Here is a 14,828-nt window from a genome sequence, read left to right as displayed (position 1 = left end):
CGGTAAGTTGTTCTAGCTACTTTCTCAGGTTCGTGACTGTCCTCCTATCCTCACGTGCAGCTGCTTGAACTGAATCGACCCGGTCACGTGTCTGTTTCGCCGCGATGGCTAGCTTTTCAACTTCTGCTTTTAGCTCTTTTACAGAATTGTTGGTCGCTTGTATGTCCATATGTAGGTCACGCAGTACCGGGGTCAGTACAGAGTCTATCACATCTCTTACTGTCGAGGCCACAACCGAATCCAAAGTACTTTGCTGCTCTTTAAGTGCTAGCTTGATACCATTAGCAATGGCGCCGTCGAGATCCTCTTTGGTGATGGTGGAATCTTAGAATTTTTTCTTTATTGGCGATTGCTCAATCACTCTTTTCCAATTGTCCTTGACCGTTGAAGTACTCATGATGGAATAGATAAAGAGTGGTTCGAAATTTACTATCAGGATTGTAGAATATTTGACAGAGTGAGCAGAGCTAAGGACTGTGCGTGCACTGCAGTCAAAGGGTCACATGATCTCCGACTGTATCTATTTGATAAATTAAGTTAACCAACTAACATTATACATACTCTTATGGTTTCTGTACCCAATATTACATTATTTTTTTACAAATGCGATAAAAATATCGGTATCGGTACTCGGTATCGGCAAGTACCAAAAATAAAAGTATCGTATTGGGCGAGTACTGGAAAAAGTGGTATCGGTGCATCCCTACTTTTAACCAACATTAACTAGCATCAGCTCATTATACCTATCGTCGAGTCACATGCAACTGTGCACATGTCACCAAGCTAACCAAGGCGCTGTGAAATGTTTGCACATGGCAACACCACAATATCCTTAACGTGCAAAACTGTCAATAATGAGTTGAACAGTGACATTACCTGAAAAATCCTGCATATCTTGTCCACAGACATGTCATCGTCTTTCAGTGTAACTCATTTGCCTCCTCAAAAGAGAACGAAAGTTACAAAACTTTTCATGTTGGCGGCCGTTTTTGAATGACGAATGACAGGCGCGTGGCGATTGACAGGCCCCGCGGCCCGCCCAGCTGACATCCTGGTCACAACATGCAATCTGCACATACTACTCATACTACTCTAGTCATACTACTCGATAGCTTCCGGGTCACTACAAACAATCAGCACAAAATTGAGACTTTCACACGTGTATTTTAATTCCCGATTTCCATTTACAAACATATCATAGGTCGTTTTCCGATTTTTTTGTTCTCCTATTTCTAAACAATAATCAGGAAACAGTTCGATTCCCGAATTTGGTTTTCTAATTTCAAAAGTAAAATCCATTGGCCGCCAAGTACACGGACCCTTTTGCTACAACTATTTATCACATTTAGAACTATGGTTCTGCTGATAGAAACTTATGTAAACTTCGGCCATCTTGGTTGAGTTTACTGGAGTTCAGGGACATGAGGAGGTGACACTTTCACTGTGAGGCCTTCAGAAAGATCACGGAAATCTTGGGAAGGTTACAACTTGAATCAAGAAGATAACCTAACTTTCATGGTAAACAATGGGAGTATAGAAGACTGATAACTTGATTGCTGCTTTGGATACTGATAGCTTCAGCACCCCTGACGCCTGTTGAAGTTGATGACATGAAGCCTGGAGCTGAAGACAACAAGCCTAAAGCTGAGTACACCTTTGATGGAAACTGTGATTCTTTATTTTATACTTCATAGTGTAAGTATTTTAAAATTGTTATAATTTTGGCCAGACTATATTTAATCTACATAACCTAAGAATAATAAATAGTATGATTAAATGTGTTAGGATCAAAGTACGCATAGCAAAACAAGTTATTGAGATCAATTTAGTTCTCGACATCGTGTTAAATGTATGCACATTTATTACAAATGTGCGTACTGTTAGGGAATCCAGACTTATACAGCTGCCATGATGTAGAGAAATGAGGAAAATTTTCATTCATATCATCAAATGACGTCAGTAGATTTCTAGCGATGGATTGAAACACACACACCGAAAAATAAATAAATAAATAATAAAAAGGAAAATAGTGTGTTCTTTTTCGAAAAACAAATTTGTTTAAACTTTGTTGGAATCATTTTGAATCCATTATAACCTCCAGAGATAAACAAAGACCAAAGAGACCATCTGGCTGACAACTAAACTGTAGTCCAGTGTAAGCTACTGTAATCAACGTAGCCCCCCACCTGCTATATCTTAATCATGAGGTTGGCCCCCAAGTCGCTAAAATATAAGATTCTTCCCCATGGCTCCATCCTACAGTATTTTGCTGGTTTCAGTTATAACTTTAAAGTATGAGCCATTTTACAATTGCTAGAATATATTCAATATTTAATTTTGCTAAATAAGATTATACACAAATTATATGCAAATATTTTTTACAGCACATTACAATTGAAGAAATACTTTTCCTCCCATACCATGATTGAACTGACACACAAACAGCATTATTAATTTTATTAGATATTAGTCATAGAAGCTGTGATTTAGTTTTATTATACATTATTATTATTTGTAGTAATAGTAGTAGTAGTAGTAGTAAAATAACCCAATTTTTTAATTACGTTACAACAAATACGCACATTAACATGTCGTCCCATGCCATGAATGAGCTCACACAAAAAGCACAAATTGACTTGAATCCACAGAATATGCATTATGCTTATTCTGCTCAGTATTTTCTGTGTACAGCAAAAAGCTGAAAGAATTACAACTTGCACATTTCACACAGCTCTAACACTGACTTTGTGATGAAACATCAACAAAAACTCGAGCTCGGCGCCTGAAGCTCTCCAAGAAGGCTCTGCGGATGTAGCGGTCTGGAACTCCATCAGGTACGATGATCTGAGACACAGTGGTGCTTTGACCAGGCCCCCGACTCATGTTCACCTGGATCTGCAGGTTGTAGTAGCGCTGATTGTTGCGGTTGATGGGGCTCTGCATGTCGATACGGAGATTATCAGAGGTGATCAGATTGGAACGAGGCTGGTCCACCAGGTACCCATTGTTCCAGCGACTGATTAAGTTGCTTGCCTCGTTTCTCCATCTTCGGTTATCCATTATGTTATCAGTAGCTGGCTCCGCAGTAAATATTGTTTTTCTTTTGTTATGCTTGTCCTCTCGGATGCATATCAGTATTCTGTTTTCTGGGGCTCTCCTGTTGCGATGCTGAGAGGTGACGTAAGTGCACTCTGCAGATTCAATGGGCCCGCAGTAATCATATTCTGACTCTGAGGTCCAGCACCAGTTGTAACCAGAACCATGTAAGCCACAGTAGTGGTCTGAGCGACAGGGATTGTCTTTATAGGTTACATTTACATCTGGAGAGCAGTAGTCCCAGTCTTTGGCAGTGTGGCACCAGTAGTAATCACGACTCTCATGATACTGGCACTCGTCTGTGCAAACATAATGATATTTAGACCGGTGGAGCAACATCTTTGGTTCCACAAGCCCACAGTAACCCCAGCTTCCCTCCTTCAGCCAGCACCAGTAGTAGTCCTTATCCTGCTTCCCACATGGATTGTCTTCTTTACAGTTCTTGTTCATGTAGTCTACGTTTTCATATGGCGAGCAATAGTCCCATCCATCCGCAGTATGGCACCAATGGTAGACTTCATTTCTTTGGTCACAGCGGTCGTAACACAGCGCACCTGTCTTAGATCCATAATGGTTCTTGTCCTCCATCACCAGTCCACAGTATCCCCAAGAAAAGGCATCAATTTTGCACCAGTAGTAGTCTTCTCCATGCTTCCCACACATACTGTCAGTTTTGCACTGCCTACCCCAGTAGTCGATGTTTTCCTGAGGTGAACAGTACATTGTCTGGCATTTTCCATCTTTATCAATAGTCTTGCACTTGTACTCACCACCATCAGGCTGGCAGTCTTCTATACACAGTGTTCCGAGATAGGTCAAGAAAGTTGTTCCAGCACTTGGCCATGGTGAACACAAGAGGAGGAGCGAAACAAGAGATGTGTGTAGATGTTTCATTCTTTCTGTGAAGAGGAGAGTGAAGTGAAGAGTAAAGGCAGCAGTAAATGGACATGCTGTATTAACATAATTAACTGTGTTTTCAGCCTTATTTAACCCTTAAAGGGGTCATATGATGCGATTTCAAGTTTTCCTTTCTCTTTGGAGTGTTACAAGCTGATTGTGCATAGATAAGATCCTTGAAGTTGCAAAGACTAAAGTCTCAAAACCAAAGAGATATTCTTTATCAAAGTTAAGACTCTGCCACGCCCTACAGTAATGTACAGTATTTGAAAAATAATGTGTTTTTTGAACATTAAAGCATGTCAACATATTATGTTACACCAAATACACAAAATAATTATCTTTAAAAAAGCATCATATGACCCCTTTAAGTTCATGGCAAAAATGTGCATCCCCTTGAATGTTTGGCCTGATAATATCTACTCAAATTCACACAAGTTGAAATGGCTATGAAGGGTATGTATCGACTCCAAAGCAGTCTTAAAGGGGTACTATTATGCTCTTTTACAACGTCTTGATTTTGTTTTGGGGGTGTACGATTGGCTCCACTCAGCGCCTGGTAGAGAAATGTCATGCCCCTTACCATAGCTGCCTGCGAGCTTCAGTGTAAATATTGCATCAAAATCAATTCAATTTGAGCGTGATTTAAACCCGGATGATTGTAACCACTCTAAGTTCGTCTGCCTTGGGAAAGCTAGCATGTCTCCGACTTCGTGATAACACTCGTTGCCTTCTCTAGTGCAGCTCAACCAGGTCTCGTCCCATTCGTCGATATTTGTGATATCACAAATTCTGGAAAATATTAGTTGTAGTCCAAACGAGTCGTTCGTTGCAGTTTATTTAGAAATTTCTGTTAAATAAAATATCTCCTTTTGAATTGGACTTTGAGCTTTGTAACTTTGCAGATCTTTTTTATGTTTAAACAGGAACATTACAGACTAACTAAAGTTGAAAAGTGAAAAAGCATAATAGGACCCCTTTAAATTTGTTCATGAAAAATACAACAAACAATATTCACTGACAACCTTTTATTCCATAACTAAGGCAAGACAATGACAAGACGACACCAACATCATTAAATACTAACAGTGACTATATCAACATATATGGAAGAAAAATAATGCCATATGTCTTCTCTCACACTCATTTCATTTATTTCACACTAACCTACTATATTCATTTCTAGCCTAAACAGTCCACACCTCCCAGTTTTCAAGTAACAGAAGCAAGGTATCCAGTAATAGCCATGCTGTACCTGTCTTTATGAATGTCTACATGTCTCTATCCTTTTGCATGTTTACCGTTTTGGTTGGTGTTGCTTTGAGAGAACATGTTGTCTTAAACTTGTCTGTGATTCAGCCATGCATGCATGGAACTCCAGTGAAATTTATGCTGAACTTTCCACTTGTCTTCCCTTGTATTGTCAGCCCAATAGAAAAACTGGCTTATTTCTACTAATGGAGACATTTTATTTTCTATGATATAAACTAACTTCTTGCTAAAGTGCTTGGTAAATATTTATTGTGGATAGACAATGTGCAACCCTTAGCATAACCCTGAAATCTGATTAACTGAGAGTAATGTTGTTCCAGAACAATTAAGGATGATCCAGGAATGTCCTGTTTGGGTAAATCATGTTCCAAGAACATGTTCTGCTTGTGTAAATCAAGTTAAATGCAAATATATTCTTTTCTTGAAGTTTTAAGATACAGTGTTGTGAATTAATACATTAGTTTATATTACAATACTATGTACTGTAATTTAAGGAAATGTGGATGTGAAGCCACTAAATATTGCTAAATATCGCAATATTGTATAGTGACGTGTGTATTAAGATACGTATCGTGTTGTGAGGTAGTAGACGATAACCAGCCCTGCTGATACCCAAAACAGGGTTTCAAAAAATCATGTTTAGTGCTGTTTAGCATTTGCTCAGTGTTCTTATGTTTATTAAAACTCATCTTTTTGTGATTCCCAGCTAAAGCATGAAATGTAGAGACAACCTGGGAGTGAAAAAAAAACAGGAGATAAAGAAGAAGAGAACAGCTAGAATGAATGAGGAAGAATGGGAGAAGAGAGTATTTACATCCGCTGAGACAGAAGCTCTCATGAGCCCATCTGCAGAATGGAGAGTACAACATCTTTGGAAAATATATAAAACACAGAAAAACTAAAAAATACTAAGTTTAGTGACAGAGATGAATATATAGGTCAGCCCTTCCAAATTAGTGTTTGAATACTGAATTGTTTTATTCTCAAATGAAGTGTATTAAACATTTTTGTTAAAATTGTATACCATTTTAGTCTCCATTTTATTTCTCTTCATTCTATTTCTACATATACATACCTGCACAGTTTTGTGTTTTTAATTCCATTCCTTAATTACCTCCTAGAGGCATTTCCCCCATTAAGTCATGAACATAACAATTACTTGTCAATCAATAAAAGTAATTTCATTGGATTTAATATTTGATATGAGTTCTCTTCATGGAAGAGGCAGTTGTTTACAAACAAATGGATTTACATGCCTTTGCTTCATTGGTGAAGTGGAGGTGTAGCATTTAAAAAAAAACACTTTACACATTAACCTGTTCACTTGAATCCTACTTTTGGACCCAAGAAATGGCATAATAAAATTCAAATGGATGTAGTTCATGAAACCTTTGCATAAGGAAGTGAAATAATGCCATATGTCTTTGAAACAAAAAAGCACGTTGAATAGCACTAACTGAAAAAATAATGCATTGCATTAACAGTGCTTGCATTTTAATGCCTTGTATTTCCAGGGCTTGCATTTTTAGGTCCTGAAATTTAACATAGTTGTCTATTTAAGCTGTGACTATTTCAATTCAAAATATTTCACACACATTTTCATAATTAAAAATTCAATAATTCATATTCACTTTCCAGAATTCACTTCCAAAATATTCAAACTGTTTAAAAATACGAAGTATAATATTCGACAGGCAAATTTCGGTCCATTTTATTTCATTTTCCAAATTCGCTTCCACAAATTCAGTGGTTAGAATTCGACAGAAAATTCGGCATTGCACATCCGGGAGCTGCAGGAGTGGATTAAGTCATTCATTCACAAAAAATGATTTGCAGAAATGGAGCAAGGCTAAGTAGAATTTTGATTATCGGGGCCAGTATAAACATGTGGAAAAGCTGATTGTGTGTGTTTAATTCAACATCTTTGCTGTTACCCGTAGCCTACATGTAAGCAGCTTTCTCTACCACATAGGAGATTATAATGCTATTTTACCCAACGCTGATGTACAGAACTAACATTACATCTGAGGAAGGCATATATTGCTATCGGTTGCTTAGTTTCCTTTACTTGTATCATGGCTTGTGTGACGCTGTGCTGTAATACTGTGGTTACCCCTCATACGTCACACTCCAGGATTCCCCATCGACGCGTAACACGCCTCAGTGAACTAATACAGTGATATAAGACCTCGGATCTCAGAAAAAGATTTTCTGATGATGCGAACTATACCGACAGTTAAGCAGATGTAGAATATGAACGAACGCGCAAGGTTTCATGCTGTTTCCCTCAGAAATCTGTTAAAGAAAATGCATTACGCGGCTCAGTGCACTAACACAATGACAGCTATTAAAAGACCAAACTCAGATCTTACTGATGATGCAAACTACAAACAGGCAGATGAGGATAAGAACATAAGTTACGGAACGTGCAAAACTGCACGTTAAACATTTCCCATAAAGAAAACACTTAACGTGGTTTATTGCCTCAAGACGGTGATAAATTATTAAATTCGGCACCTAATTAATAATATATATTACTGTATATTATGTACATTTAAGCAGATGAGCCCAGAATATGAGCCCACAACCCACAAAGTTTCACCAAACCATTTTTTTTCTCCCATAGAAAACCAAGCGCGATAGTTTTAGGTTTGATATTCGCTGCATATACGCCTAGGCTGCTTTATGAACCGTCTGCAAATTTACCTCACAGTACAAAAGTCCAATAATTTATTCAAATCTAATGTTTACAGTAAATGAATAATTTACTCAAACTGACTAAATATATATTGCCAATAACTCGCCTTAGACAATACTTTCCCCAAGTATGTACACTACACAAATATGAGTAATTCACCAAAATGGGGTTTTTCGTGTTTCTAGTGACCAGACTGACTTACTACAGTTGAACTTTTGCCAATATCTTCCTCACTGTATATACAGTATATAATTATTATTAAGAAATTACTGTAATTCACATAAAGTTTTTTTTTATGTTCCAAAGGTTCCAAACGCACATTCCTAGTGACTAGACTGACATACACAGGTGAGATTTTGCTAATATCTCCCTTACTGTATGCACCATGCACAATTATTTAAAACAAACAAACAAAAAAAATCTGTAGGACCCCAAAAGGGATTTTTCATGTTCCAAAGGTTGTAGTATAAAATATTGATAAAGTACATCAATATTTTATACTACCTTTGGAACATGAAAAATCCCTTTTGGGGTCCTACAGATTTTTTTTGTTTGTTTGTTTTAAATAATTGTGCATGGTGCATACAGTAAGGGAGATATTAGCAAAATCTCACCTGTGTATGTCAGTCTAGTCACTAGGAATGTGCGTTTGGAACCTTTGGAACATAAAAAAAAACTTTATGTGAATTACAGTAATTTCTTAATAATAATTATATACTGTATGGCTTTAATACTTAATGTTTAACATTATATTCATTGCATACATATACTTCGTAGACATCCTTAATCTAAAAAATCCTTAAACTCCATTCTGCTGTCGTCTGAGATCTGAGGTCTTATATCACTGTATTAGTTCACTGAGGCGCGTTACGCGTCGTTGGGGAATCCTGGAGTGTGACGTATGAGGAGAACCCTAGTATTACAGCACAGCGTCACACAAGCCATGATACAAGTAAAGGAAACTAAGCAACCGAAAGCAATATATGTTTTCCTCAGATGTAATGTTAGTTCTGTACATCAGCGTTGGATAAAATAGCAATATAATCTATGTGGTAGAGAACGCTGCTTACATGTAGGCTACGGGAAACAGCAAAGATGTTGAATTAAACACACACAATCAGCTTTTCCACATGTTTATACTGGCCCCGATAATCAAAATTCTACTTAGCCTTGCTCCATTTCTGCAAATCATTTTTTGTGAATGAATGACTTAATCCACCTGTTGCTTTGGTCTTCATCAACAGCCGCTTACGCCACCTGCTGGTGAGCGACTGACAGCAGCTGGAGATCATGCATCGGTGCTCTGCTGCTATTCCTGCAGCTCCCGGATGTGCAATGCCGAATTTTCTGTCTAATTTTAACCACTGAATTTGTGGAAACGAATTTGGAAAGTGAAATAAAATGGACCGAAATTTGCCTGTCGAATATTATACTTCGTATTTTTAAACAGATTGAATATTTTGGAAGTGAATTCTGGAAGGTGAATATGAATTAGAATTTTTAATTATGAAAATGTGTGTGAAATATTTTGAATTTAAATATTCACAGCTTAAATAGACAACTATGTTAAATTTCAGGACCTAAAAATGCAAGCCCTTGAAATACAAGGCATTAAAATGCCAGCATTGTTAATGCAATGCATTATTTTTTTCAGCATCAACATCATCAACTATGAAATTTTTTTTTTTATTCAAAATTAGTTTTGCATGGGCGGCAATGGCATATCACAAGCATGGTGGGGAGTATCTTAACTGAACAAAAAATAATGACAGGAACTGTTGGACTTGAAAAAGAAGACCTGATATTTGGGCCCACTTTCTCTATATAGAGGTCCCAATAGCACACATACATCTCAGATATGTCTATTTGATGTGTTTACATCTGGAAGACATATTTTTTTAGAGTTTTTGCTCATCTGCAATACATCTCTGAGACATTTCTTGTCAGATGTTAAATAGACATCTAGAAAATGTCTTTAAGATGTTTATGATTTAGAATGTATGTAAAACTGACATCTTAAAGACATTTATCAGATGTTTGTACACAGCAGATGCTTTCCAGATGAAGTGCTCATTAACAGATATTTTGGAGATGTACGTGTGCTATCTGGGATATATATAGAGAGAGAGAGAAAAAATTTGTCTCGTTATATTAAACGGAAAGCAATGTGCACACACAATATATGGAAAGAACACAACAAACCTCAAGCAGCATATGAAGACTTACTACAAAGAAACTGAGGTAGATTATCATCCTTGATCGTGATCATTGTGTTTTATTATTTAGGAGGTGTTTTATAGCTAAACCGAACCCTTTAAGCTAATTAGTTAGCAAATGATTGTAACCAAGTCAAGTCAAGTCAAGTCTGCTTTATTGTCAATTCTTCCACATGTACAGCACATACACACAGAGAATTGAAATTGCGTTACTCTCAGACCCTTGGTGCATACAGATAACACTAACAGTAGAACATAAATACAGATATACAGATTAAATATAAAATACAACTATACAAATATACAAATAAGGTAAAAAGTAAAAAAAAATATGTAAAAAATACCTTTCTGTCGGGAGAGAGAGAAGCCGCAGCATGTGAACGCGCCGCCATCTTGAGGAAAAGTAAAACCAAGTAGCAGTAGGAGGTAACTATCGTTAAATTGCTGAATTTACACAGTCCAGGTGTGTAAATTCAGAATTGTATTTCCCTTTTTTAATGTTTCATTTTAATTATTAGATTTAAAAAAAGAATCAAATGGCCTTATTTTGAGCAGTAAAAAAATACTAGCGTTCTAGTCTACAGTTTACATTACCATCAAAATGAAATTGATTTGGCATCTAAATTTTAACTTTAACATGTTATAAAAATCACTTGTCAGCAAAAACATACACAATCACAATAAATGCAGGTAAGTTGCAATTTCTGTGTGTACAGTATTTTAAATTTTAGAAGGCTACCCAGTCAACACGTGAGATCATGCGATGATCACAGTGACATCACATGATCCTCATACTGTGATCCTCACCGTGAGTAGTATATGAAATCATTGTGAGTTCAAACTATCCTCATATTGTGATCCTCACGGTGTGAGTAGTATATGAAATCATTGTGAGTTCAAACTATCCTCATACTGTGATCCTCACGGTGTGAGTAGTATATGAAATCATTGTGAGTTCAAACTATCCTCATACGAGTGCGCTGTGTGGTTACACTTTTAGCTCACTGTGACACACACATTGTGACCACACCATGAGAATCATGTGAGCTCATGGTGACATTATTGTGAGATCAAATTGTTGACTGGGTATGTAACTATATTTCATAAGGCTATATAACCACTTTTATTTCCATTGTTCCGAACAGAAAGGCTAGCTTGTCATGTACTTAGGCAAGGAAAAAATGGATTCAAAGCATTCTACACGTCTGTATCACTCGTTTGTATAGTAGGTATAAGGAGAGTATTAGGCAAGCAACAGATGTTGTGTTGGATCAAAAAGTTTTAGCTTGACTAGACTGACTGAAATGTTAATAATGTCAAAATGTCAGCAGTTTCATCGACTAAAACGACACTAAAATACTGAAAGTTTTCTTTGACTAAAATTAGACTAAAATGCCTAGACTTTTAGTCAGCTAAAACTTGACTTAAAAACAATTGGATAAGGTTGAATATATATTATTTTAACCAAAATAAGTGAAAACAGTCACATATGGGGGATTGGGAGCCTGGGTAATTCAATCTGTAAGTGTCACAGATCAGGGTGTGTCACCGGTCCTTCTCTGTTGTTTGTTAGGGTCCTGTAATTTTCTGCAGCACGTGCTTTGAGCAATCAGCGTGACCTCGTAGTGCTGAGTGAACAATTACAAGCTGATTTCCCACACCTGTCTCTCTATCCCCTTACCCTATTTATTCCCAGCTGTGTCTACCCCTTGCTGTCAGTTGATCACTTTTCATGTTGCGTTGTTGTTTTATGTTCTGTGATCTCACTCGTGTGTTTTTGCTTCTGTGACTTGCCTGCTTGTTACTAGTGCTGAGGATTCAAAGACGAGGAGTTTGTAGGAAGGCTTATCTCCCTTGCTGGACTCGGGCTTGTCATCTGATGGTTGTCCTGCTGGCATTTCCTCTAGGTGGTCTCCATAGACTGTGTATCCACTGAGGGATGTGCGGAGTACACAGGAGCTACCATTCAGAGACTCCTCCTCCTCCTCCTCCTCGGAGTCACTTTCTTTGTTTAAGTTGTTCTTTGAAGTTTCTAAATTTTAAACGTTTGTTCACTACAATTGAGTCCACCATTTTCAGAAGTCTGACAGTAAGCACTTTGCACTATATAGGTTTCATGGAATTTCTTAACATTAGGCTGTAGTTTGGACAACCCAGAATTACATTTACCATGCTTTCATGCTCTAGTTACCTGGATTTGAATTTATTATTGTGTTAAATTATTTTAACATGTTAAGGACTTCAAATAAATCTAACATGTCAATGCTGGCAACCCTAATACTAATGTGTTCACATTATTATTATTATTATTATTAGTAGTAGTAGTAGTAGTAGTAGTAGTAGTAGTAGTAGTAGTAGTAATAATGGGGATGTTGGAGTTTTATTGGGATATTAATTCACCATTGTTGCACAGAAACATGAGATATATATGCATGATGGTGATAAGCAAGCTCTGTATTACGTGTGGATCTTCATGATCACCATAACACAGGTCTTCTGTAATCGCAATGTTTTGTTTACACTGCAAACATTGTGTCATTGATATTGTGTAGTCTTTTGAAATTGAGGTGAAGGTTTTTTTGCAACTACTCCAACTGCCAACTTTAATTTGTTTTCTGCAGTTTTTTTTTTATCTATCCACTAAATATGAGAACTGAGAAGCCAAAAAGGTTTCCTTTTCTGAAAGCATTTTACTGCCACGCTTTTATTCAACAAATTACTATTCAAGCTATCAACTTTTATAACGCAACTGTGTACACAACATCATATTCCATGTATTCATTGTCATTTAGACATATGCACACCAAAGTTAACTGAAATAACGTACACCAAAATGAAATAAATTAGAATTGAAAATAACAGAACAAAGTAAAGTTATTAGATTTTTGCTTTGTCATTGCACACTCGTTCAGGTGGTATAGCTAAAGTATTTTTCATTAGGCTCAGTAATGAGAATACGAATTTATGATTAAAATCAAGCACTGTGATATTTTGATAATTAGTGGTAACAATTAAAAGTAAATAAATGTGAAAGGCCATTTTTGTAACCTAAAGAACCTTTTTATTCTTCAAAGAACCCTTCATGCAATGACAAGGTTCCACTAATGTTAAGTTATTCATGGAACAATTTGTGCAGTCTGTTGAATTAAAACCAATTTGTCTACAAGTAATTTTATAAAAATGACAACCACCATCTTAAATTCATATTTAAATAAAGTCTGTTTGTCTATACAGATGTGTAAAAATTATACTCACCTTGAAAAGGTTTGGTCTCATCTGTGATTCTCTTTTGAATGTTTTTTTGTGTTGTGTTTGTCTTTCTGACAACAGACTTTGGATTGCAAACATGAAACTGTTCCAGCTGTTTAAGGATACTACTTAACTCTTCAACTAAAGAGATATTGAACTATTTATTGGACATGTAAAACTTCAAGTCTTATATTTTTTATATTTTATGAAATGTAGTTTATGAAAGATTTGAGGCTAGCCTGAAAGTATTCCAGTAGTTTGTCAGGCAGATGACCATGGTTTGTCTCCAAATGACGTTGCAGCTTTGATGGTTTCATGCTTTCGTTTCACAGTACAGCTGAACAAATAACATACACCAGCAATTCAATGTCACCCGTGTCCTTATAAGTAAATCCAAGCTTTAGATATGTTTCTGAGTACTTTCTGGACTTGTCTCGTTTGCGTTTGGCTGGTGCTTCTGCAGCGGGTTTATCAGCATCCACATCTGGATTTGCACCAGCTGTTTCTGAAGAGTTGGATGAGTCACTTACTTGGGGTGTAGATATTACAAAGTGATCCATTCTGTCAAGCTAAATTATATAGGCTATAAATTATTAGCCAGTAGCGTTTTCAAGTTAGCACGCTCATAGTCTGCATTGACGTATCGTACATCCACTTGACTGCACATGGATGCAAGTGTTTTATTAAAGGGGTCCTATTATGCTTTTTCACTTTTTCAACTTTAGTTATTCTGTAATGTTTTCTGTTTGAGCATAAAAAAAGATCTGCAAAGTTACAAAGCTCAAAGTCCACTTCAAAAGGAGATATTTTATTTAACAGAAATCACTTTTCAAAAACTACAATGAACGACTCGTTTGGACTACAACGCATATTTTCCGGGATTTGCGATATCACAAATATCGACGAATGGGACGAGACCTGGTTGAGCTGCACTAGAGAAGGCAACGAGTGTTATCACTGTGTCGGAGACACGCTAGCTTTCCCAAGGCAGATTAACTTAGAGTGGTTACAATCATTTGGGTTTAAATCGCGGTCAAATAGATTTGATATTGACGCAATATTTACACTGAAGCTGGCAGGCGGATATGGTAAGGGGCATGACATTTCCCGACCAGGCGCCCAGTGGATCGCCAGATGACGTCATACACTAATTAGCATATTCATGACGTCATGGCATCTGTTGCCTTTTACATTTGTTTCTCTCTCTGTGCTCACATACTGTATTTCAATGCAGCCAAATTCTCAATAAAATGGTTTTCATTTATATATATTACTGTTTCTGTTGTCAGACAATAGAATAAATATGATATTGTGACTGAAATGCGGCCCTTTAAGACTACATAACCAGCTCTCCCTTCCAAGACGTTAATCTGCACAAAAATCCTGCTTTATATTTGAGC

At 36.8% G+C, this 14,828-nt stretch overlaps 1 protein-coding gene and 1 long non-coding RNA gene across 2 annotated transcripts; one reads left to right on the top strand and one right to left on the bottom strand.

Moving 5' to 3' along the window:
* Positions 1-2,485: 2,485 nt before the first annotated feature.
* LOC107667695 (uncharacterized) lies at positions 2,486-13,476 on the bottom strand. The gene is made up of 2 exons (XM_016459420.1): positions 13,435-13,476; positions 2,486-3,995 (listed from the first exon to the last, which is right to left on the bottom strand). The coding sequence occupies exon 2, from the start codon at positions 3,988-3,990 to the stop codon at positions 2,734-2,736; it is 1,257 nt and encodes a 418-aa protein (XP_016314906.1). The 5' UTR covers positions 3,991-3,995; positions 13,435-13,476; the 3' UTR covers positions 2,486-2,733.
* On the top strand, positions 5,134-6,286 carry LOC107667696 (uncharacterized). The gene is made up of 2 exons (XR_001631809.1): positions 5,134-5,223; positions 5,972-6,286. It is a non-coding gene; the product is annotated as an uncharacterized LOC107667696 (long non-coding RNA).
* Positions 13,477-14,828: the final 1,352 nt, after the last annotated feature.

The sequence above is a fragment of the Sinocyclocheilus anshuiensis genome, unplaced genomic scaffold (genome assembly GCF_001515605.1).
Source record: "Sinocyclocheilus anshuiensis isolate Anshui unplaced genomic scaffold, SAMN03320099.WGS_v1.1 scaffold2193, whole genome shotgun sequence".
NCBI classification, from domain to species: Eukaryota; Metazoa; Chordata; class Actinopteri; order Cypriniformes; family Cyprinidae; genus Sinocyclocheilus; species Sinocyclocheilus anshuiensis.
The sequence above is the reverse complement of the archived record's forward strand: the minus strand, read 5'-3'. Positions and strand labels throughout refer to the sequence as shown.

Coding starts and splice junctions, on each gene's coding strand:
- LOC107667695 (XM_016459420.1), bottom strand. CDS start 3,990: ATGAAACATCTACACACATCTCTTGTTTCGCTCCTCCTCTTGTGTTCA.